General features: G+C 40.8%; 1 protein-coding gene across 3 annotated transcripts in view; it reads left to right on the top strand.

Annotated features, from left to right (window-relative positions):
* Window positions 1–27,365, top strand: part of LOC125465127 (glutamate receptor ionotropic, kainate 3) — a 451,191-nt gene that overhangs the window by 297,585 nt on the left and 126,241 nt on the right. For all 3 annotated transcript variants that reach the window (XM_048558279.2, XM_048558280.2, XM_048558281.1), the window contains one exon: window positions 17,429–17,652. In XM_048558279.2, coding sequence (XP_048414236.1) covers window positions 17,429–17,652 — 224 coding nt within the window. The remainder of the gene's footprint in view (window positions 1–17,428; window positions 17,653–27,365) is intronic.

Raw genomic sequence — 27,365 nt, 5'->3', positions numbered from 1 at the left:
CCATAGGTATGCCAGACAGCTGCTCTCTCTCTTTAGAGAGACATGACTGGTGGTGGCTTAACGTGAAAGTCACCACACCTGAAGTGAGGGCAAGTTTCAAAAGGAGAGTCCTTCATTACAACCTCAACCTGTGAGAGAACTGAACCCACACTCTAGATGTCACTCTGCATATCAAACCATCCAGCCAACTGAGCTAACTGACTCACTGTGATGCAACAATATTGGATGGCACAGTGGCTCAGGGGTCAGCACTGCTGCCTCACGGCACCAGGGACCCAGGTTTGATTCCCACCTAAGGTGACTGTCTGTGTGGAGTTTGCACATTCTCCCCGTGTCTGTGTGGTTTTCCTCCCGCAGCCCAAAGATGTGCAGGGTAGGTGGATTGGACATGCTAAATTCCCCGTAGTGTTCAGGGATCTATAGATTAGGGGGATGGGTCTGGGTAGGATTCTGTGACGGTCGGTGTGGACTTGTTGGGCCAAAGGCCCTGTTTCCACACTGTAGGGAATTTATGAAATTCTATACTTGCAATGCCTTAATAAATGAAGGCAGAATAAACTGAATGAAGTCACACTGTAATTAAAACGACATTCTATACACACTCATGACGGCACTGTTTACATTGACTGTTTAATGATAATAGAATGTACATTGTTAATGGCTCTTTCATTAGATGAAGCGCAGAATAAAGCTTACAATGTACCCCTTCTGAAAACAGCTGCTTGTCATTTTTTTAACATATTTGAATAAAAATGTTTAAGAATTTGCAATAGACATACAGGGTAAAATAGGAATTGTTAAAAATGTTAAGTTATCAAAGTTCCAAATTCCTACAACTGATAACATTTGTGTCAGCCCTATTAGCATTTGCTTTTGGTTTATTTTTTGTATTTTGCTGTGTGTATGATGGAAATAAAGCATTGCAACTTATGTGAAACTAAAAGGCAGGAGGGGAATATGTAGATTGGTGGAAAGCCTGGAATGTTAGTCAGAGTTCAGATCAGAGCATTATGGAAAGACTAATGGGCATTTTAGCGAATTAAAAGCACCCTGATGGAAGAGTGGACAATGTACTGATGCACTGACACATTCTCAGGGCAAGGTTGCATATTGGCTGCTCTCTGTCAAGACTCATTAAAGCTGTATTCATTGCCAGTTAAAATATTTCCTAATTCTATTCCCCAACTAATTTTGAAGAGATGTTCTTTGGGGACTAATCCATTTATAGTGATTGGTAGTCAAATCTATGAATTTTGCTTCATGTTAACAAGAAACTAGTGACTTTTGTTCATTGGAATAAAACAAAGAACGGTGGATGCAGGAGATCTGAAAGAGTAACAGGAATTACTGGACAAACTCAGCAGGTCTGGCAGAAGATGAAAATAAAGTTAACATTTCCAGTCCAGTGAATTCTGAAGAAATTTCATAGGACTCAAAATGATAACTCTATTTTCTCCCCAAAGATGCTGCCAGACTTGCGGAATTTCTGTTCTTGCATATCCATTAGATACCCACCTCTGCTTTTTGTTCTGAGTGCAGTACAACATCTATAATCTCTGATGTTCCTTGCAGAAACTATTATGACTTCCAGTGCATACATTGAAGTAATTTCACTGTCATTTACTTGTATAAGATCCTTGCCTCGATGAAAATAGTTTTTAGAAGGAATCACAAGATTCACAGCTATGAAAAGTAATCATTGTTTCGATAGAATATCTCTAAGTAGTTTGAAAAGAAGAAGAAATAAAAGAACTGGGATTGCCGATGGCAACACAAACCTGCCTTCCTCCTCTGTATGATCATGAGTGATGTTCTACCTCAACTTCATTTTCTCATTCTACCCACTCATCCCATGATAATCTTAATTTATAAAAATCTATCATTCTTGGCATGTAAGGGCATCACAATGGCTCAGTGGTTAGCACTTGCTGCCTTACAGCACCAGAGACCTGGAATCAATTCCAGCATTGGGTGACTGTTTGCGTGGAGTCTGCATGAATTTCCTCCCACCGTTAAAGTGTGCAGGTCAGGTGGACTGGCCATGCTAAATTGTCCCATTGTGTCCGGGAATGTGTAGGTTAAGGAATGGGATAGGGTAGGGTTGTGGGTCTGAGTGGGATGCGCTTTGGAGGGCTAGTATGGATTCAATGTGTCAAATGACCTGCTTCCACCTGTAGGGATTCTTTAATATCTTGAATGACTGAGCATTCCCAACTGTCTGAGGGAGGAAACTTCAAACTTCTGGGTGATGTTATCTCTCCTCACCTCAGCATCCAATTTTCCCTTAAAAGAAGAAACAGTCTTTTAGCTTCTTCCGTGTCCAAGCCTCGAAAGAATTTTGCAGATGTCAGTGATATCACTTATCAGTCTCCTCCACACTAACAAATATAGGTTAATTCTACTTGATCTCTTAGGGCAGCCCTCACATGCTGGGAATCAAACTAGTGAACTTCTGTGGCACCTCGTCAAAGATAGGTGCAATTTTCTTTAGGTATGGAAACAAAAGATGCACATTGTGGTCCATGTGAGTTTTCAACAAACCTACATATAATGCAGGCATCCTTGCTCCTGAACTCAATCTCCTTGCAATATTTAAATTCCTGATTGCATGCAGTTCCTGCATTATCGGAACAGTTAACGTATTTATTCAACCAAACTCACTGCTCAGCCTGTAGAAAGTAAGACTTCTTCCTACCTTTCAAGGTAAGCACCCTCATTTGTGTATTTCTTTTACTTTCTGGCTGCTAACACTGACTCTGTGTTGAAACAACAGAATTGGAACATGAGGAGGTCAACATTCTGAATTTGCAGACATGCCTTTTTTTCAAGGAGTTCTTTGATTTAAAGGACTTACTAAATCTTAGTTGGACAAATCGATGAGCAGGGATCAGTGGACAGACCCTTCCAGGAATGCAGCAACTGTTTCTTTCTTCTGTGAACCCAGCCTTCAATTCTGTGTGTGCAGCAGTTACAAGTCCAGATTGAAAAAAAAATCAATTTCTATTTCTGGCTTGGCTTTAACTGCTGCGCACATAAGATCAAAGCAACAAATCCAAGATGACATAGCAGAATCATCCAGTTCCTGCAACAGGCTCCACTCTGCAGTCATCAATTGCAAGAACACTGTTGCACTTTTGATGGAGTATCTTACAGAACTGGGCTGCAAGATGGCAAATAGTGGTTAATATGGGCTCTTTGTGCTGCCAAGAGCAGCCAACCATTGCAGATAGCGTAGAAATAGTCAGACATTTCTTATATAAATTCTGAATGTCATGTATCACTTCATGCACCAATAAAGTGGATAGCTGAAGAATTGCCAAATCTCAGGAATATCATCGTCATTGCTGGTCCCTCACAGATGAGGTTGACTCTTTTCTACTTTCAAAGTGAGCCTGTAGGTGGCAGTACAGGCTGATATGGCTACTGCAGGCTCTGTTACACTTGGGGCAGAAGGTGGTCATGGGAAGGTGGGGCATTGATGTGACATCCTGCTCCTTTCGCTGTTCTTGCCTGGTTTCCACTTTTTCGCGACACCATTTCTCGAGGTCCTCGAAGCCTCCCCAGATGCTCCTGCTCCATTTTGGACGGTCTTGGTTCAGTGATTCCCAGGTGTCTGTGGGAATGCCACACCCTTCCAGTGAGGTCTTAAGTGTACCCCTGAAGTGTTTCCTTGGCCACCTGCTGTTTCAAAGCTGAGAATAGAGCAGCTGCTTTGGGGAGGGGCGCAGGGTGGGGAAGTGTCTCATGTCAGCCACGTCCAGCCCATCACGGGTGATCAGGGGTGGACACTGCCTTGTCGCTGCGGATGTCAGCCTGATCGAAGATGTTGATTTTGGTGCATCGGTCTTCCCAGTGGATGCACAGGATCTTGTGCAGGCAGCATTGGTGGTACTGTTCCAGTGCCTCGATGTATCTCCTGTAGACAACCCATGTCTCAGAGCTGTGTAGGAGGGTGGGAACCACCATAGATCTGTAAACCATGGATAAGTATATCATAACTAATAATACCCTCAAGAGTAGGCAGTGCCATGAAGGCCATTGCGTAATTTTGCTGAAGAAGTGATTTTGCCATGGAGGCTGACCAATAGCCAGAACAAAGGGTGAATTGTCACGATGTTAAAATCTAGAGGGTGGTGATGTCAAGACATATTAACTGGGACCCTAGACAAAAAGGACCTGTTGAAGTCCCACTGAACAATTTCTCCATAATTAATTAACAAAAAGGTAGTAAATGTTCATTCATCTGCATGATTATGGTTTTCAGCCCTCATCTATCAAAATCATCCTGAACTGATAGTGATATACAAACAATATAATAAAATGTGAGGCTGGATGAACACAGCAGGCCAAGCAGCATCTCAGGAGCACAAAAGCTGACGTTTCGGGCCTAGACCCTTCATCAGAGACTTCACAAACACTTCACCTTGGTGTATCGCGTTGCAGTTTACTATCAGTGAACCTCTACAAAGCTGGTCTCTTCATACAAGCAAATGAATTCAGAACAGGAGTAAGCCACTTGTTTTCTCAATCCTGCTCCAGCGTTCAATAAGATCACAGTTAATCTGATCACTCTATATTCCTGATAACTTCTCACCCCCTTGCTTACCAAAAATCTATGTTCCTCTGCCTTAAAAATATTCAAAGGCTCAGTTTCCACCACCTTCTGAACATAGAAACATAGAAGGTAGGAGCAGGAGGAGGACCTTCGGCCCTTCAAGCCTGTTCCACCATTCATCACAATCATGGCTGATCATCCAACTCCGTAGCCTAATCCTGCTTCCTCCTCATAACCTTTTATCTCATTCCTTCCAAGTGCCATATCTAGCCACCTCTTGGCATCAACTACTTCCTGTGGTAATGAATTCCACAGGCTCACCACTTTTTGAGTGAAGAAATGTCCTCTCATCTCTGTCCTAAATGGTCTACTCTGAATCGTCAGACTGTGACCCCTGGTTCTGGACACACCAGCTGTTGGAAATATCGTCCCTGCATCTACACTGTCTAGTCCTGTTAGAATTTAAAAAGTATCTCTGAGATCCCCCTCATTCATCAGAACTCCTGCAAAAACAACCTAGCCTAACCAATCTCTCCTCATATATCAGTCCTGCTATCCCCTGAATCAGCCAGGTAAACTTTTGCTGTATTCGCTCGACAGCAAGGGCATCCTTCCTCAAAAGAGACCAAAACTGTACACAGTATTTTAGGTGTGGCCTCACCGAGGCCCTGCATAACTGCAACACATTTCTGTGCCTGTATTCAAAACCTCTCGCAATGAAGGCCGCTATACCATTTAACAGGTTTACCACCTGCTGCCCCTGCATGCTCACCTTCAGCGGCAGTTCCAAAGACTCACAAACTTCTGTGAGAAAACAAAAATCTCCTCATCTCTGACTTAACTGCAACTGTTTATTCTGAAACAGTTACGCTGTAATTCTAGATCCGTCCACAAGAAGAAACATCCTCTCTATAAGCACACTGTCCAGACCCCTCAGGGTCTGACATGTTTCAATCAAATTGTCTCTTACTCCCAAACTCCAGTAGATGTAAATCTAGTCTGTCCAGCCTTTGCTCATAACACTACCTGTCCATTCCAGGTAAGCCTTCTCTGACCTGCTTCTAACACATTTACATATATCCTGCTTAAGGAGGCCAATACTGCACACCAGAAATCAGATATGATATCAACAATGCTCTATATAACTGACACATAACCTTCTCACTTTAGTCTTCAATTCCTCTGCAATAAACAGCTCTTTAACTTTCCTAATTCCTTGCTGTACTTGCATATTCACCTTTTGCCATGCATATACTAGAATATTCAGATGTTTCTGCAATTGCTCACCAGGTACTTCTTTCTTATTCTTTCTGCAAAAATAAGTAATTTAAATTTTTCCTACATTATACTCAATTTGCCAGTTCCTTAGTCCACTGACTAAATCTATTTATCTCCCTGTTGTGCCATCTTTATGTCCGCGTCAAAAGAGAATTTCCTATTTACCTTATTGTCATTAGCAAATTTGTCAATCATCTCTTTGGTTTCTTAATACCAGAAGTCACACAATACCAGGTCATATTTCACCTGACGAAGGAGCAGCGCTCAGAAAGCTTGTGATTTCAAATAAACCTTTTGGAATAAAACCTGGTGTCATGTGACTTCTGACCTTATCCACTCCACTATAACACTGGCACCTCCACATCATGGTTGCTTCATGCAAGTTATTTGTACAAATTGTAAACAGAAAAGACCCCAACACTGAGCCCTGTGACTCTTTTTATATTTTGCTAACCAGTGCTCAAAGCACATAGCAAAACAAAATAAAAATAGCCAGACAATTCTCAGTCAAAATGGCAAACCTTCAAATGAGGCTGGGAATGATTTTTGATTAAACCGATCTATCATATTGATATGATACAAAGAGAGGGAGCTGGTCTCTGTAGACAAAGACCATACTATGGAACACATGTTGCTATTCACTGTGCAGTTTATTACCAAGTATGCCCTGAATTCATGTACAGCATAATTCAAAGCTGAAACTGCTGTATATTGGCCATTGTGTTAAGCATGTTGAATTCTAACCTTTTCAAAGAGGTCATCAGAACTCCCAATGCTCATTATCTCAAAGAAGTGATGCTGTCTTCAAACGAGAAATGCCAACTAGCTCTAATTGACCTCAATTAAACTGATTTAAGAGCTATGTGAAACGACAACTAATATGTACAATATCGGTGGAATAATCATCTAAATACCTTTGATAAGAGATACTTTACAGATAACACATTTACATTTACCTAATGTATTGATTATTCATGAAAACAACAAATAATTTGAATCCATCTCTGTAAAGAAAAGATTATTTTTATGCAAACAAAGTCAGAATAAAACAGAAAGGAAAGATTTTGGTGAAGAGTACAATCTGTCCCAAACTTTTGAGAAGAGCATGCACCATGGAAAATCCTGACTACAGTAATAATGACTGAATTACTGTTATTGTGCAGTTAAAGCAGCAGCTGACTCATCAGCAAGCAACAGTGTATGCAGCTAGATTGGCGATGGCTCAGGGCAACAATGTGTATTAGATCTTATTGCGTAGCAGAACCTGGTCTCTGATCGAAGTGTGGATGACTATCATCGGACAAAGTCAAGGTTCTTTCAGGACCCTGAGCTGGTCGGTAGGCAATGACCTCTTCGTATTAAAAGATCTCATGCACAGGCATCTTCCACAGCCCTGAACATGAGAGTTGAGCCCTGGAACATCAGAACCAACATAGTTGGTACCAGCAGTGACAGAGCTGGGCTACTATCATTGCCTTAGGAACTCTGGCGCTACAATATTGACATGGCTGTAATGAGTGAGCCATAGTGAGAAGGAGAATGGCAGCTTAATAAACAAGACAGTGGATTCACATTTTTTCCAGAAGGGTAAACCTGAAGAAGAATGGCCAAATCAGACAGCTCTTGAGGGACAAATGAAAGCCTCATAACTCAACTCACCCTAGCTTAGAAGCAGTGCATCACAGTCAAGAATTTGTATGCGCCAACCCTAGATTGCAGGATTGACTAAATACCTTTCTCACTACCACGTTTGCCAATGGGGAAAGAAGAGAACTTCACCCTTGATCCAGAAATATATTCTTACCTGCCAGATATAAATCATAAGAAAAACATTTTACACACATGATTACATCAGAAATCAAGTTCGAGAAGCGATGCACTTTTGTTTTCAAAGGTGGTCATTCTATTGCATCTTCAATCAAACTAGACAATCTCCAATGTTCTCTTCTGAAGATTGGCACTGTAAACAAAGTAATACATATGACACAAAATATAATCCAAGTGCTATGGACAACAGCTGAAGAGGTTTGATATTTCCACTTAACAATGCATTCTCTATTGTTACAATATAAATTCACTGATCATGTTAAACAAAACTGAAGGTCACATCAACTTCATAAACAGCTAGCTGCAATCATTCTCTTCAAAACAATATTGATTTATATTCCACAGTGACAGATTCAAAATGTATAATGAATTTAATTTGCTGTTGTTCATCAGGGCACGATGTTAGCCAATAGGATTGAATGTGAGAAACATTCTCCAAGAAAAGTAAATTATTGTATTTCATTACTATCAAGAATTGTGGCCCAATGACTCGGTTCAAGAGGTAATCACTGAAGTTGAACATAGACCATCACAATAAAAGTGTTGCTGTTCCCTCTGGCATAATGCAAATATTGAAACTTCTGTCACTTAAACTGATTATGCTGATTCTGATAAATTCCATGGTCTCTTTACAATGCAAGGTCAGATATCAGTGGAAGCAATAACTATAGCGTAGTTGTTTGTATTCTGTGAAAGATGTCAAAACTATCTTTCATTTTCTCCTGGTGACCTCCCCAGCAGAACAGAAAAACATCCCACTGGAGATCATTAAGAATGAGGATAATTGTGAATAGATAGATCATAACTTTCCTCCTTTCGCTGATATGAAATATTATTGAAATATTTGAGCTGAGGGAAGTAGGAAGAATCAAAGAGATGAAGGAGAGAGAGTGGAGACGGGATATGAGAGAAAAGCCAGTGTGTATGTGAGAGGAGAAGAGAGAAATAAGGGAGAAGAACATAAAGATTGACAGTTACATTCGTCAGGCCATGAGGGAGCTCAGTCTATTCAAATTTAATTAATTCAGAAGAAAGTATTGGTACATTCCAAGGAGGAACACTAGCTACCAATGGGTAGGGATAACACAGAACACCTTAAAATCTCAATAAAGTGAATACCTATATCCACAGATCTCCTGGGCAGCACAGTGGCTCAGTGGTTAGTATTGCTGCTTCAGATTGCCAGAGACCCAAGTTTGATTCCACCCTCAGGTGACTGTCTGTGTGGAGTTTGCATATTTCCCTGTGTCTGTTGTTCTGAATTACAAACCAGCCACCCAAACAACTAAACTAACTCACTCCTGCTAGGCAATAGGAGAGGACTGACCACTAATAAATTGTAAAGTAAAGACTTTTAATCTGAACAAGACAGTAGTTGTTTTAAGAATAGCAATTTGGCACATGTTACACTTAGGCCAGAAGGCCTGGGTTCAAGCCTCACCTGCTCCATGGGTGTGTCACACTTATCTGAACAGAAAGATGAAAAATATCTATATTTGTTCATTAGATATTGTTACCGGGGTAATGGGGAATGATAGTGCCCTACAGTGCAAAAAGAGACCATTCAGCCCAAAGAATATTCTATCTAGATCCAGGCCTCATCCCATACAGGTATTCTCACATTTCTCATAGCTCACCCACCTAGCCTACACATTTCTGGACAATTTGCCGTCGCCAATCCATCAAACCTGCATATCTTTGGGCTGTGGGAAGAAACCTATGCAGACATGGGGAGAATGTGCAAGCTCCACATAGAGAGTCACCCTAGGCTGGAATTGAAACCAGGGCCTTGGTACTCTGAGGCAAAAGTGCTAACCATTGAGCTACCGCATCTCCCAAGGAATCATTTCATTGAGTGTGATCAGCTGGAGCCTAAAGCAATCTCCAATGTTAAGCTTCTCAGACCATTACCTTGGGTAAATGGGTCTGTAAACAGCTGCAGAGTACAGACAGTTCTAAAAATTGAAACACGTATCAATTGGCCGAGTGATTGGAAACCTTGTGTTTTGATCTTTTGGCTATGAGTCGGAATTAGCTAATTTAATTTAAACCTAGCACTTAGCAATTAAAAGCCAACCGAATTCAAATCGCATGGTTTTGACAACCTCGGGCCAATGCTATTGTGAGAGAATTGATATGTCATCCAAGGCATACAGGGAGGGTGTTTTTGAAAATCGGTGTGAGAGCGAAATGCCATCGGAAAAAATAACTATCAGACTCTCGAGAAATTGCTAAGGTCTCTAAGAAAGTATGATCTTATCCAAAAAAGGTACCTCCACAGCCCTTTTAGATAACAGCCCTTACAGAGAAAACATCCCTAAAAGTGGGATCAGCAGAGGAAAAGTGTTTATGTCAAGAGAGTAGCAGAAAAAAGACATTTATGACTGGAGAGACAGAGGAGAAGGAAAAGCATTCTGGGAGAAACATTCTGTGCGGACTTTGAGAGATTATTTTTTCTTATTACTAGGGTTATAAAAGTGGGGCTTGTATTTATTGGAATAGCATACCAGTAGAATTTTGTTCATTTGGGAATAGTTAGGGGTTAAGGGGGGATTGTTAAGTTTGTTTGCAGTACTGTTAATTTGCTCATAGTAAGGGTTAAATAAATTAATTGTTATTTGTAATTAAAGTGAATATCAAGGTTTTTCTTTCATTTAACCTCCCCTTCTCTGTAACAGTTTAACAGATTAGGTGACATGAGGTGAGCTTCTCTGGGTGTTTTGGGTTTAATTATTAGAAGGGAATCTCTACTCCTACTGGAGCAGATTGAGGGTTTGAGATACAATTTTCATGATTCAGAGGGATTCAACCTCCCCTTCCCAACAATCCTGATGTGGGAATTTATCACTTTTCCTTTGGTATCTCTTTATCTGACAGCATTTTCAATCTACTTGCACTGAATGGACTGCGGTGGTTTTAGAAGGCAGCTCGCTATCACTTTCTCAACCTTTATAGTCAACATGGATTTGTCAAGGGCAGGAATAGTCAACATGGATTCTTCAAGGGCAGGTCATGTCTCACAAACCTCATTGAGTTTTTTGAGAAGGTGACCAAGCATGTGGATGAGGGTAGGGCAGTTGACGTGGTGTACATGGACTTCAGTAAAGCCTTTGATAAGTTTCCACATGATAGGCTATTGGAGAATATACAGAGGCATGGGATTGATGGAGATTTAGCAGTTTGGATTAGAAACTGGCTTTCTGTAAGAAGGCAATGAGTGGTGGTTGATGGAAAATATTCAGCCTGGAGTCGAGTTACAAGTGGTGTGCCTCAAGGATCTGTTTTGGGACCACTGCTGTTTGTCATTTTTATAAATGACTTGGACGCAGGTAGAGGTGGATGGGTTAGTAGGTTTGCAGATGACACTAAAGTCAATGGAGTTGTGGACAGTGTGGAAGAATGTTGCAGGTTGCAGGGAGACTTGGATAAAGTGCAGAATTGGGCCGAAAAGTGGCAAATGGAGTTCAATGCAGATAAAAGTGAGGTGATTCACTTTGGGAGGAACAATAGGAAGGCGGAATACTGGGTCAATGGAAAGATTCTTGGTAGTGTGGATGTGCAGCGGGATCTTGGTGTCCATGTACATAGATCCCTGAAAGTTGCCACCCAAGTTGATAGTACTGTTAAGAATGTTTACAGTGTGTTAGGTTCTATTGGTAGAGGAATTGAGTTCCGGAGCCATTATGTCATGCTGCAACTATACAAAATGCTGGTACGGCCTCACTTGGAATATTGCGTGCAGTTCTGGTCGCTCCATTATGGGAAGGATGTGAAAGCATCGGAAAAGGTGCAGAGGAGATTTACCAGGATGTTGCGTCTGGAATGAAGGCCTTATGGAGAAAGGCTGAGGGACTTGGGTCTGTTCTCATTGGAGTGAAGAAGGCTAAGAGGGGATTTAATAGAGACACACAAGATGTTCAGAGGATTAGATAGGGTGGACAGTGAAAGCCTTTTTCCGAGGATGATGACTTCAGCTTGTACAAGGGGGCATAGCTACAAATTGAGGGGTGATAGATTTAAGACAGATGTCAGAGGCAAGTTCTTTACTCAGAGAGTGGTAAGGGCGTGGAACGCCCTGCCTGCCAATGTTGTTAACTCAGCCACATTATGGGAATTTAAACAGTCCTTGCATATGGATGATGATGGGATAGTGTAGAGGGGGGGGGGCTTAGATTAGTTCACAGGTCAGTGCAACATCGAGGGCCAAAGGGCCTGTTTTGCGCTCTATTGTTCTATGTTCTATGTTCTATGTTCAATTGCAAATGGGGATCAGCAAAAAATAATTCTGGCTCAGCTAGTGATGCCCACATCCCACAAATGAATATAAAGCAAACTTTACATAACTTGTTTTTTTTATGTGAGTTCTGAAGAAGGGTCATTGGACCAAAAACATTAACTCTGATTACTCTCCACAGATGCTGCCAGACCTGCTGAACTTCTGCAGCAATTTCTATTTTTGTTGTTGTTGGTTTTCTTGATCTGTTTGCTGCCCCTCAGAACTAGTTGAGCATTTTCTGTCTTCTCATGGATGTTGAGGACAAGATATGCAAGCAGGCCCTGAAGTAATACGTACTAATTGAATGTCAGGTGGACTTTTCCAACTATAATAATCTCTTTGAGTTGCAGAGATGCTTTTGGTTTACATTTAATCCTGAGAATTATGCCATTTGAGCATAAAGATTCTCAGCCATGATATTCCATCTATTAAGACATTTGCGCTTGCACCAAGCTTAAACTTAATGATAAGTCTATTAACATAACAGGATTATGTCAGTTGAATCACCTAATTCCCCTTGGGATATATTGGGTATCTCATTCTTTTAGTGTTGCTGGTTCTATTGCATTTGTGTCTTTGTCTGAATAGGTGTTAGACTTTTTGCTCCTCAAATCATTATATTGTTAAAGCAATCTATTTGAGTCCACATCGACGCTTCCAAGAGCATCCACCCAGAGGGTGGGGGAGGCAATCGCCAAATGGTATTATTGCTGGACTGTTGATCCAGAGACCCAGGTAACGTTCTGGGGATCAGAGTTTGGATCCCATCACAGCAGATGGTAGAATTTGAATTCAATAAATATCTGGAATTAAGAATCTAATGATGGCCCTTATTCCATGGTAGATTTTTGGGAAATCCCATCTGGTTCACTAGTGTCCTTTTGGGAAGGAATCCTTACCTAGTCTGGCCTACATGTGACTCCAGACGTGTAGCAATGTGGTTGACTCTTAACTGCCCTCTGGGGAATTAAGAATGGGCAATAAATGCTGCCTAGCCGGCGACACCCCCATCCATGAATGAATGAATTTTAAAAAAACAACTCCCTACCCTACCCCTGCATTTCCTCTACCCTGTATATGCCTGGATATTATGGACAATTCAGCATGGCCAATCCACTTAATCTGTAGATAACAAAGTGTGGGGCTGGAAGAACACAGCAGGCCAAGCAACATCTTAGGAGCATAAAAGCTGACGTTTGTGCCTAGACCCTTCATCAGAAAAGGGGAATGGGGAGAGGATCTGAAATAAATAGGGAGAGAGGAGGAGGTGGACTGAAGATGGATAGGGGAGAAAATAGATGGAGAGGAGAGTATGGGTGGGGAGGTAGGGAGGGGGTAGGTCAATCCGGGGAGGACGGACAGATCAAGGGGGCGGGATGAGGTTAGTAGGTCGGAAATGGAGGTGCGGCTTAAGGTGGGAGGAGGGGATAGGTGAGAGGAAGAACAGGTTTGGCAAGCAGGGACGAGCTGGGCTGGTTTTGGAATGCAGTGGGAGAGGAGAGATTTTGAAGTTTGTGAAATCCACATTGATATCATTGGACTGCAGGGTTCCCAAGCAGAATATGAGTTGCTGTTCCTGCAACGTATGGGTAGCATCGTTGTGGCACTGCAGGAGGCCCAGAATGGACATGTCGTCTGCCCTGGTTGACTTATTGTCTCCACCTGCTCCTGTCCCACTGAACTCATCTCCACCTATCTGGACTTTATTTTCTCCCCCTTGGTCCAGGAACTCCCTACCTACGTCTGTGACACCACCCACGCCCTCCACCTCCTCCAGAACTTCCAATTCCCCGGTCCCCAACACCTCATTTTTACTATGGATGTCCAGTCCCTATTCACCTGCATTCTCCATACAGATGGCCTAAAGGCCCTCCGCTTCTCCCTGTCCCGCAGACCCGACCAGTCCCCGTCCACCGACACCCTCATCCGCCTCGCCGAATTCGTCCTCACCCTCAACAACTTCTCTTTCAATTCCTCCCACTTCCTATGGACTAAGGCGGTGGCCATTGGTACCCGCATGGGCCCAAGCTATGCCTACCTCTTTGTAGGTTACGTGGAACAGTCCCTCTTCCGCACCTACACTGGCCCTAAACCCCACCTCTTCCTCCGTTACATTGATGACTGTATCGGCGCCGCCTCATGCTCCCACAAGGAGCTCGAACAGTTCACCCATTTCACCAACACCTTCCACACCAACCTCAAGTTCACCTGAAGCATCTGCAACACATCCCTTACCTTCTTGGACCTTCCTGTCTCCATCTCAGGCAACCACCTACAAATTGATGTCCATTTCAAGCCCACCGACTCCCACAGCTACCTAGAATACATCTCCTCCCACCCATCTTCATGCAAAAATTCCATCCCCTATTCCCAATTCCTTTGCCTCTGCTGCATCTGCTCCCAGGATGAGGCATTCCACTCCCGCACATCCTAGATGTCCTCATTCTTCAAGGGCCGCAAATTCCTCCCTGCAGTGGTCGAGAACACCCTCGACCGTGTCTCGCGCACTCCCCACACCTCATCCCTCACACCCCGCCCTCGCAATAACTGCCAAAAGAGAATCCCCCTAATGATACCACTCGTAGGTTGCAGGAACAGCAACTCATATTCCGCTTGGGAACCCTGCAGCCCAATGTGGATTTCACCAGCTTCAATATCTCTCCTCCCCCCACTGCATCCCAAAATCAGCCCAGCTCATCCCCACCTGGCTAACCTGTTCTTCCTCTCAACCCCTCGTCCCCACCTCCGGCCGCACCTCCATTTCCTACCTACTAACCTCATCCTGCCCCCTTGACCTGTCCGTCCTCCCCGGACTGACCTATCCCCTCCCTACCTCTCCACCCATACTCTCCTCTCCACCTATCTTCTCCTCTATCCATCTTCAGTCCACCTCCCCCTCTCTCCCTATTTATTTCAGAATCTTCTCCCCATCCCCCTTTTCTGATGAAGGGTCTGGGCCCAAAACGTCAGCTTTTGTGCTCCTGAGATGCTGCTTGGCCTGCTGTGTTCATCCAGCCCCACACTTTGTTATCTTGGATTCTCCAGCACCTGCAGTTCCCATTATCTCTGATCACTTAATCTGTACATTTTTTGACTGTGGGAGAAAACTAGAGCACCTGGAGGAAACTTTTGCAGACACAGGAACAACATGCAAACTCCACACAGTCACCTGAGGCTGGAATTGAGCCCTGGTCACTGGTGCTGTGGGGCAGCAGTGCATACCACTAAGACACCATGTCACCCTAAAATCGAGAGGCCTTTTGTTCCTGATTGGTTAGCCTACATCTGTACATCCTTTGAAAATAACCTGTAGTTTTACAAATGAAACATAGCTAGATACTGCTCGTTCTTGTGAGAATCTCTTGTTCCATAGTACTGACACTGACCCCTGTTTTTTTTTCTGTTTGTCCTGCTCTTTATGCTGGGCTTCCTACATATGCCTTTACAGTCTTTTGACCTGATAAAACAGATGAATTTTGATAGTCTCCGGTAGTAAGGGTATCCTTCTGCTTTCAGGGTTTGAATATGATTCTTCCTGTTTTCTGTTTCCAGGCCAATTTAAGTAGCTTTCTTCAAAGTGACATCTTCTTGTGACTAAATTGGCAAACTCTCTTCATTAATTCTAACAATAGTTCTGTCTCTTAAGAATTCTGATTTCAAAGCTCCATTGTCACAACTTTCCTCTCAGCTTTAGAGATGATGGGTGAAATGAAATACTGATTCCCCGGTAAATACTGAAATCTTCTTTTGAATTTTGCTGTTTCAAGAATTCTGTTTTCACTCATATTAAAGTAATTGCCAAAATCTTAAAGACATTCTTCAAAAGTATCTGCACCTTCCTTTATGTGTTTTTGCAATTTGTGACATCATCCACTATAGGTCCTGGTGAATGGAATAGTGTATTTATTTGTTCATCATTTTATTTAGAGTTTCTAAAAAATATTCTGCATTTTAAGAATTATTTTCTTCCAGATGTCCAATTCCATGTTTTATTTGGACCATCTCTGATATTAAATCTCTATAATTGTATTATTTCTCCTCTCATCTATTCCGAATGTAACTATTTATTCTTGTAAGGCTTATAAAATCTAAAATAACTTAATTGGGTTTCCCTTGACAACTTCTGTAAGCAGCAATGCTGTTTAATTTTCATTGCCTTGAAATTTTTAACTGGAGCAGTATAAGAATACCATGCTTTAAAGTTAAGCCGTAATTCAATATGACTAAAGCGCTTACTCAGTTTTCTTTCCGGGAGTATTTTTTGAGGTCGAGATGGATATTTTCTGCCTTCTGCAAGCAAAGTGGATGAATTCCCACCTTTCATGGCCTAATCAGCAATGTTTGTTCTTTTTTTCACAACTTCCATGAGTAAAGCCTGCATCTGCAGCTTTAATAAAGCCTTCGCACTCGATCTACAATTTAAATTATAGTTTCTTCACTCATCACAGTTTCAGAAATCTTCAAATTATCTTCCATTATATTCTGTCTACTTTAACTTTTATCTTAAATATTTTATTGACTTGATTATGCGTTGTGATGTTCCCAGTATAAATTACTTCCATGCCCTGGATTTCCTTACTATAGCTGTTGTTCATAGTGTCCATTTCCAGTGGCCGAATGAGAGAATTATTCACATTAAGAAAGGGACAAAATAGTTATTTTAATGTATTCTTTCATGGGATATGGATGCTGCTGGTAAGGCCTACATTTGGTCCCCATTCTTAATTGCCCTTGAAGTGGCTTACCACGCTATTACTGAAGACAGCTAAAAGCTGTGGATCTGGGGGTACAAATAGTTCAGATCAGAAAAGAATGACTGATTCCCTTCCGAAAAGGACATTAGTGAACTGCTTGTGGTTTTTTTTGCAACGATCATTGGTTAGCTTATGATCACCATTACTGAGACTAGCATTCAGTTCTAGATAATTATAATCGAATTTTAATACCATCAGCTCTTGTAATGGTATTTAAACCAATATCCGCAGAGCATAAACCTGGACTTCTTGGCAACTAGCTTAATTTCACCACTATTAGATCATCATCTCCCCTACAATTCTGAGAAATGTACTGAGCATAGGCTTATGGGCTGAGCAATGAAAAGACTTGGGAAGTGTGAGACAGAGAGACATAAAATGTGCATATGTGATAATACATGATCATTGGATACAAAGATAGGATATTTTACTATAATAGAAGCTGCCATATAAATACAAGATCCTATTATTGGATCACCACCAGGAGCTTGACAATATTGTATAGTTAAACAGTTTTTTTTGCAATAAGGAGAATACGATCCTGACAAGACCATAACACAAATGGTTTTATTGAAATACTGAGGAATTTCATTAAGTGACCATAACAGAAGTGGTTTTATGCTCACTTAATGATATTCCTCAGCATTTCAATTCACCAATGTACTTTCTATTAAATACCCACTAGTTAAGAAATTTGATGCATATATTTTTACTCAAAATGTTTGCTTCTCCCAACAGAAAGCCGACCTTGCTGTTGCTCCATTGACTATCACCTACGCCCGTGAGAAGGTCATTGATTTTTCTAAACCCTTCATGACATTGGGGATCAGTATTTTGTACCGGAAATCAAATGGAACAAACGCTGGTGTCTTCTCCTTCCTGAATCCTCTCTCTCCAGATATCTGGATGTACATCTTATTGGCATACCTCGGTGTGAGTTGTGTGCTATTTGTGATAGCCAGGTAAGGTATTGATAATGTTAACCTCATGTCATTGTGACTGTTCAATCTACACTTTGCAATTTTCTGAAAGTAAATCACCTAACAAAATTTATATAATCTATATAAAGACATAACTCATTACTGATTTGAAAATTGTTACACCTTAGTTTTATCATAAAACAGAGAATTAACAGAGAAAAATATTATTAGAAGTCCCAATTGTATACTTTTGGAGACAAAGGACAAACATTGGTTATAGTTTCTCGTTCAACTGATTTCTGATTGCATTGAGAGTCAGGCAATTCATGTTGTTCAATTTCAGGAGACATTGGAGCACTTGATCACTAACGATGTAATTTCACGGAACTACATAGAATTTACAGTCCAATGCAAATTATCTGGCCCAATAAGTTTATTCTGGCACTTATAGTCATCCTAGCCTAATTTATTTATATTGAATTGTGGAGTAATTTTCAATGGACTAGTTGTTTTGTACCTGATCGAATCCAAACAATCCATCTGGAATTAGCATAATTAGTCAACTCTCTTCAAAGGTAACTAATTGGCCTCAACTATGTGACTATTATATGCATTTGATGTGCCTTGCAACCAGAGGCTCTTGTAGCACAGTGGTCATATCCTTACTCTGGAGCCAGAGGGTTTGATTCATTATGTGTAACACATTGTTGATTGAAAAGATCAAATCCTTGTAATCCCAGTCTCCCCATTTACAATCCATTCATTGGATCACTGTGGTCTCACTGATTGGATGTAAATAATATTTGATGGACCCTGATTAAGCAAACTGGGAATATCAGCATTTGTTTGTTTGTGAAAAAAATAGTTACATTCAATTCTCAGCAATGCCAAGGGTATTAAGTGTCCATTATCTGTATTAGGGACAGACTTTCTGTATTCCCATGATGGTCTTCAAAGTGTCAAGCTGGCATGTGAGGTTGGCTACATAGATGCACAAGTAATAAGAACACTGAAGTTCGAACCAATGTACTGGTGAAACTGATGTTCAAATCTATAATATTTTGGCTTTCTCTCTCAGGGAATATAGCCAAAATATTACTTACTTTCCCCCTTTGTGTTTGACAGCAGTGTTCACTGTGTCTTTTTTTTGCAGTAAACTAGATTACTCAGAAGTCTATGATATTTGTGGATTCTAATACACCAATATTTGATTCAGTCAATGAAACTAGCAATATAGTACATCATAAGTTAGGCCAGGTTTTTCTCAATTAATTTATCAGCTGTCTAAGTTGGTGATCAGGAAGTGGATGCACAGATTGTTCACAAGTGAAATGATCATCAACGATTTGTAGGGACTATCAGATTCTTCAGAAATGAATTTTAAATTGCCTGTAGTTGCCTGCACTCCAATTTTCGTAGTTTTTTTTCTCTCTAAATGTAGGTCAGAGATTGTGATCTTTCTCAATAATTCTCTTTTATTTTTGTCAGCGAAACCCACATAAATCATATCACTTACATTCAATCTGGCCAATCCACGATGATGTCATAGTCATAGAGTCATAAAGCACAGAAACAGACCCTCAGTCCAACCAGTCCATGCTGATCGTAATCCTAAACTAAACTCACCCCACCTGCCCGCATATCCCTCCAAATATTTCCCATTCACAGCCAGTAAAATCCCCAGTGTTCACTCTGCTCCTGTAAACCTTTACTGTTCTTTCCACCTATCTAATCTTTTCATAAACATTGACAAGGTCCCTACTTCAATCAGTCTGGTCATGCAGGTTGCATCCTCTCAACCAGCTGCAGTAAGATAAAAATGGTTCTCTATCCTAAATATTTCACATTTAATCTTATATTTTTGTCTCCTTGTTCTAGACCAGGCAGGCATTCTGTTTCAACATATAGAGCTGGATGAGCACAGCAGGCCAAGCAGCATCAGAGGAGCAGGAAAGCTGACTTTTCACGCCCAGACCCTTCTTCAGAAATGGGGGAGGGGAATGGGGTTCTGAAATAAATAGGGAGAGAGGGGGAGGTGGATAGAAGATGGATAGAGGAGAAGATAGATGGAGAGGAGACAGACAGGTCAAAGAGGCAGGGATGGAGCCAGTAAAGTGGAGGTGGGGAGTTAGAGAGGAGATAGGTCAGTCCAGGGAGGAAGGACAGGTCAAGGGAGCGGGATGACATTAGTAGGTAGGAAATGGCAGTGGGGCTTGAGGTGGGAGGAGGGGACAGGTGAGAGGAAGGACAGGTTAGGGAGGTGGGGACGAGCTGGGCCGGTTTTGGGATGTGGTAGGGGAGGGGAGATTATGCTTCATTATGAAACTACGACAAGCATCAGAAACCCTAAAGGGCAAGTGTAGCTGCCCACTCAGCTGGTTTTTACTGAATCCTTTGGGTTTATCCATTACTCTCCTCTTCTTAACATACTAATTCATGTTGCTGTAAAGGTTCATGGCTATCAACTGCCTCCTGAATCTCACCAAGTGGTTCTTATTTCTATATGAGACTGGTCAGTGTATGTTTGAGATGGGATGTGAAGGGTAAAGAGATTAGGGGAGTCCCTCCCTCAATTCTGAGTATTACCCTGTCCACACCTAACATCAACACAGACTTATACTTTGCAATAGATTAATTATCAAATGTTGAAAGCTCTCTTTTTTTTGCACTGTTTCCTGTTGTATATGGTTATGAAAGGGATAATATTGAAGAGTGTCAAGGTGCCATCTGCTTTTAAGAGATCATACAAACTTGTGTCAGAACAGCTCAGGACCACAAAGAGCTGAGACTCAACATCCGATTCTCCTCAAAATCCATGCAACAATGTCGAATATATGAATGTAACCCATAATAAGTTATTAACATGCACTCAAAATATCTTGTTAACTCTTCCAATTAGGCCTGTTATGATCCAGACCAAACACTCAAAACGTATTAAGAAGATAGCCTAGCTGTAACTTTTTCATATTTTAAAGGCAAGTTCCAGGTGTGTTGCACTGGATGCAAATCAATTGGTCAAACTACCAAATTTGAAGCAAAACACCACTTTAATCATACACTTCAATTAAAACACAACAAAAGAAAGAAGAAATTGAAATAACAACTCCATTGGAAAGCTTAACAGAATAAAAAATGAATAAACTGTTGATCAGTAACCATTCGAATTTAGTAACATCCCAAAAACACACCCTTGGCAATAGCAAATTCAGAAAAATAGATTGTCTCACGTGCAATTCAAATAGCAGGAAAATAACCCCCAGCATTTGTCTATAACAGAGATGGGAAAAACAGCTTCCACATCCAGTTTCAATACCCTAGCAAAGCTAAAACTAAAAATCCTGGCTCTGTGGAAACTTGACCCCGCTCGTTCAAGCTACTTCTATTGTCCCAACTTTCAAAAAACAAGCTGACACACTCTGTTTACTTCATTAGATACACACAGACAACTCAGCACCTCAGTTTTAAAATCTCTCTTCACAAAATAACAGGACAAAATGCACCTTTTAAAGCCACAGTATCATCACCAGCCGTAAAGGGATTTTCCTCGAACACACAAATCCAAAATGGCCCTGTAGTATCCTGCACTTAAAGAGGACGGTAGCAAAAACTTACATATTTGCAGCAGCTCATACATTATAACGAACAGGCACATCATACAACACTTCCTTTCTACTGCTGAAAGTGCTGAACATAATTGTGACACCATGTTACCTAGTTGACAGAAGGCAACGAATTCAGCAAAGACCACAGGATGTTCAGAATTTGTAGGCTTCAGTTTCAAAGGACAACATTGCGTCTGCAAAATGTTAAGGGCATTTAGTCACCATTTTAATGAACTGTAAACAAGGTGTTGAAGGTAAAACTTTAAACTGTTTTCAACTTATACAGTGAAACACCAGCAGTTTTAATTATCCGACAGCCAGGTCAGTCAGGAGTAATAGTTATTATCACAATAAACACGTTAACTACTTTGGATTCTTGCAAGCTCACCCTTGAAATGTAACTTGGCTGGGCAGGTTGTGCTACCAATCTATTTTGCTTTCTGTCTGAAAGAGTTTCTCATGAAGTTATACCTTATTATATCAGGAATTAGAGCGTGATAGCCAAAAGTACAAAAACAGAAATTGCTGGAAAAGCTCAGTAGGTCTGGGAGCATCAGTGGAGAGAAATCAGAGTGAGCTTTTCCACCATTTTCTGCTTTTGTTCCTGATTTACAGTATCTGCACTTCTTTTAGTTTTTATTTAGTCAAAAGCACACCTTGGTCCACCTGAATTTCTTCCTCTTGCTGCCATTATTGACTGTCTCTGACAGGATATAACAGAGTCCTATCTGTGACCAATTTACTAATTACACAGAGATTTGTAATAAGTTGGATAACAAAGCTGATGCATTGGAAATGACTGCAATTGGTTTGTGCCCCTCGTGCAGTTCAAAAAAAAAACATAAGAAGAACAGAATAAAGTTATTTAAATCAAAATTAATTCATTAAAAGTAATTAGAAGAATGGCTTGATGTTAATTATCTGAGTTTCAATGGTCAACCATTTGTGTGCCTGATTGAAGTGGCTCTTAACTAAACTCAGTAAATATAGTCAAAACCTTTCACCTCTGCGGTCTGACCAGACAAAAGAAAATTCAGATGGCCCAGTTTATGATAATATCAAAGGATTACTGTGAAGGGCTTTAAAAAACAATACTTGGGATGTGGATACTTCCAGCAGGGCCAGCAAGTGCCCTTCTCCATGTGCCCTTGAGAAGATGATGGTGAGCTACCTTCCTGAACAGTTGCAATCTATTTGTTGTAGCTACACTTACCATCATGGAGGCATTGCAGGGTTTTAAACCAGTGACATGGAAGGAACAGTGATATATTTTCAAGTCAGGCGCAGTGTAACTTGGGGGGATCATACAGGTGGTGGTGTTCCCATGTATCTGTTACTCTTATCCTTCTAGATAGTACTAATCGTGGGTTTGGAAGGTCCGTTTAAGAAACTTTGGTGAATTTCCACAGTGCATCTTGTAGAAAGTATACACCGCTACTACTGAGCATTAATAATGGAGGGAGTGGATGGTTGTGGATGTGAAGCTAATCAAGCGGGCTGTTTTGTCCTGGGTGGTCTCAAGATTCTTGAGAGAGATTAGAGCTGCAGTCATCCAGGCGAGTCGGAAATATTCCACCATGCCTTGTAGATGGTGAACAAGCTTTGGGAATCAGAAGGTGAATTTCTTGCTGTGTATTTCTAGCCTCTGGCCTGCTCTTATAGCCTCAGTATTTATAAGGCTAGCGGAGGTGAGTTTCTGGTCAATGGTAACCCACAAAATGTTGACCATGGGGGATTTAGAGATGGAAATGTCACAGAATGTAAAGGGATGCTGCTTAGAGCCTCTCTTGTTGGAGATGGATATTGCCTGTCATTTGTATGGCATGAATGTTACTTGCCACTTGTCAGCTAAAAGCTAGATACTGTCCAGGGGTTGTTGCATGTGGACATGGACTGCTTCAGTATGTTTTAGGTATCATGAATGGTGCTGAACATTGTGGAACCATCAATGAACTTTTCCACTTCTGGCTTTATGAAGAAGGGAAGGTCATGATGAAGCCTGGCAGAGGACACTGCCCTGAGGACTCCTGTAGCGAATGTTCTGAACTGAGATGACTGACCTCCAGAAACCACAGCCATCCTTTTTAGCACCAAGTATAATTCTAGCCAGTGGAGGGTTTTCACCCTGATTCACATTGAATTCAATTTTATTAGGACTTCTTAATGTCATATTTCATTGATTGTGGTCTTGATGTCAAGGGTAGTCACTCTCCCCTCACCTCTGAAATTCATCCCTCTTGTCAATGTTTGGACAAATGCTGTAGTGAGTTCAGGAACTGCATGGCCCTGCTGGAATTGAAACTGCCATCAGTGAGCAGGTTATTGCTGAGCTTATGCGGTTGATCGTATTGTTGATGATACCTTCCTTTAGTTGACTGATCATTAATGGGCAATTGATGGGTCAGTAATTGTCCAGGTTGTATTTGTCTGACTTTGGTGCACAGCACACACTGTGCTAATTTTCCACATGGTTGGGTAGATGCTGGTATTGTGGCTGTGCTGAAACAGTTTGTCTCGGTGTGTAGTAAATTATGGAAAAATAGGTCTTCAGAACTGCTGCCAACATGCTGTTTCTTGGTACTATGTAGAATGAATCAAATTGGCTGAACATGATCATCCAATATGCTATGGACCGCAGAAGGAAGTCAAGATATATCTTTCACTCAGCTCTTCTGGCTGAGGATTGTTGCGAAAGCCTCTGCCCAACCTTTCTATTGATGTGTTGAGCTCTCCCATTGTGAAAATAGAGATATTTGTGTAAACCTTCCTCCAGTGAGTTGTTTAATTGCCTGTCATTGCTACTGAGGTGCTAACGTACTTTTAAATTTCTCTCTATTTTTTATTGGGTTGTCATCATTAATATAAGTCAGTCAGAACCCTCCAAAGTGTCTTACTTTGACTCAATGTGGGGATCTTTACATAGCTCCAGACAGTAGGTAATTGACCACTGAAGGTTTTAACTTCATAGACATTTCCTGAGTCAGCTAGGCTGAGAGTACTACATGGTTTTTACATGTTGTTCCTATCTACACTGCTACAACAATGATTCTATCAGAAGATCTGGTCCATTGTTAAAGAGATGATGAAGAGGACCTGGATTTTAGGTTTAAATCCTCTAAAATCTTAAACTGTTCTGCCTATAAATCCAGATGACATCAGCATAATGTGTCATGCTTCAGATATTCCTCAATACTAACCATTTCACACCCTCACATATCTTCACTCTCCAAGCATTTTTCCATTATTGATATATATTTTTGTATGCACCCACATTCCCAGATCCAGTCCACCTTCTGATGTTATCATTCTTCCACAATGTTTTCTCTTTGTACTTGGAGGATTGGTAGCTCTCTGGGTTGATGAGTTTTAATGTGGATTCTTCTTCTCTTAATGTGCGAGGTTCAAAGATGCCTTTGAACTAGAAGACTTTTGATTTCATGATTTTCCTTCATAGACTATATTTGTCCTGCTGAAACAGTCAATTTCATCTTTGCTGAATGCTGAGTGTTTTGGAGATGACTTAATTAGTTGAATGTCCCTTCTCAGTGGTGGCTTCCACAGTGTTGAATACGCCACATCTTCAATCGATGGCAACATTTTTTCGCTCTCCCTCGACCTGCCTGTAGACTTATACTGAACAATGCAGACATTTCCCTTCAACGTGCTGTTTGATTTAGATATTCTTCATTCACACTCGGTAATTGTAATATCACTGAAACAATGTGTTCACCTTCCACAGTTCTGCTATTTGAATATTGCTTCTGGATTTCCACAGTATATGTCATATTACTGAGGACTCCTCCTGGGAAAATAAAAGAAAAACATATTGTCCTTGAATTTGTTTCTTCTGTGTCACCTCATCGTCTAACATTGGACAAAAATCTGTCAGAACTATTTTGCAGAATCATGGAAGTTTCATGGTGCAGAAGTAGGCCATTCAGCCCATCATGTTGACTGCTTTGCGTTCTGAGAGACATTAGTTTTCGATTCATCAATTGACGCATCAGCTGCTTATGTTTGTCCAGAAACCTTGCTGATCTTGCAGTCTCAACTCGTGTCAGCATTAGCAGTAATACAAAACATTTTTGCCAATCCATTATACTACATCTTGAGCTATCTGAACCAAATCTTTTACACCAACATTGCGCATCTTGATGGATTCTATCTTCTGCTTAAATTCCACCATGAGACTAGAAAGCCCTCTGAAATGTTTGAACAGTTGCCCCTTGGTCAATCATTTGATAACACTGGAGGACACCTGTCCCACATACCTTAATCAAGTCCTTCCCACCTTTAATGCAATATCAATGAAGACCTTTTTCTGAAGCTTTAATAAAGTCCCCTATCTTTTCCTGTTAGACCAACACTGCTTCAGATGCTAATCTGACATTTTGTTGTTTTAATATTTTCTTTGCATTGTTTCTGGTCTGCCACCCCAGATTAAATTGTTTTTGTCACCCTTTATTTCACTTACTGTAGCCAGGAACTGTGGTGCCCCTATACCCATGGTGGCATCATTCAGTCAGCGATGGAAGTAATTTCCTTGGTTTTTTGCTTTGATAGCCTGTCAAACTGCACCATTTTTAAATAATTTCCTTTGGCCACGAGAGATTTTACCTGCACAATTGAAAGTCTCAGATCAGAGACTTCAGACCAATGCAGTCTTGAGGCAGACTGTCTCTGCTTTGAAGTAACTTATATTCCTTCTCCAGGAAATCTCTCACTTTCCATTTGCAGCACATCATCTTACAAGGTCCATAACAATTGACTCTCTGTACTTCCTGTTGACTCTTGCCATAAGGAACTTTTCCATAAAGGTTCTTAAATGCTCATCTGTTTCCTTCTGCTGACTGTCCGCATGAACAGATAATTTAAAGCTGAGTTTGAAGATGTCAAAAAAATCATTAGACCTCCATTGTTGCTAGCATATAAAGTGAGACAGCTAAATGGAGGCCACACAACTACCCACCATGTTATATGTGCAGTTAAACCAAGTTTGCAGCTCATCCTAGAGTAGGATTTGCAGTCACCATCTCTTTAAGTGTAGGTGTGCACTGGGCCTGCTTTGTCTAGTGTGGTAGAGAAAAGCCACTCACTGAATTAACTGGAAGGCGATCCTGTGTTGATCAGAAGATATTTTATTGTACTAGTTATTTTAGTGCTAGTTTATTATAATTAATTTATTGCAACTAGTTACAAGTTGCATTGATACAGATATTACTACAATTTCCATGAGAAGGAATTGGATGTCAGACTTGACTACCCCAAATTGTAAGCCCACAAATATATTTTGCATCATTGCAGTGTTTAATACGCTACTCAGTATTAATCCTTTCTGACCCTTCCACCCTTATACAACAGCTATTATAATTTAAGCTAACTATTACCTAAACTCCCTAAATCACCCAGCTTTGAATTCAGTTTCCCAGAGCTTCAAGACTGAAGATTGTAATATTGTTCATTCCATCAACATGCACTACCATTTCCTAATTAGAGAACTGAAGGTTCTCTTACTGTTCAAGATGGAATACCATGACATTTACTGCTACGTAGGAAAAGTATGAGTGTTCCTTGACCCAATTGAAGGGTTCTCAGCAGAGTTTGTCTCAAGTTATCTTTTACACAAATGTATATTGACAGGTCACTTAATATTATCTCTATATTTAACATAAAATTTTGTGATACTTTGAAAGATGTGAAGTGATTGATGCTGAACAAGAGTTCTTTCAGTCCCCTAGAGATATCAAATTCTCTTTTAAAATACTTTGTTAGACCAGCGCTGTCACAGTCATCTTGCCAACAATCCATTTTCACTATTGGTAAAATGATTTAATTATCATTTTCCGAAGTCATAATTAATCATCCTTCCCCTTTGCAGTTTAGATTCAGTGCAACTTCAAGGTCGCTGAATTTCTCCTCTGGTGTTAACTGACTTTATGTTCTCATCTTTCAAAGTAGATCAGCTTTGAATGAAAAAGGGCGAGTAGTGTTCTGGACACTGCAGTCAGCAATAGTTCAGCTGTGAATATTTCTTATTGTCTGATGCCTGATATGTTGCCCTTTTGTGAAGGCAGCTTTAAATGATGAACTTAATTAACTAGATAAATAGCCATGGCAATTTTGTTAAATGTATGAAGTAATTGCAAAAGCACA

Source organism: Stegostoma tigrinum, chromosome 24, assembly GCF_030684315.1.
Source record: "Stegostoma tigrinum isolate sSteTig4 chromosome 24, sSteTig4.hap1, whole genome shotgun sequence".
Classification (NCBI taxonomy): Eukaryota; Metazoa; Chordata; class Chondrichthyes; order Orectolobiformes; family Stegostomatidae; genus Stegostoma; species Stegostoma tigrinum.
This window is presented reverse-complemented; position numbering and strand designations above follow the sequence as displayed.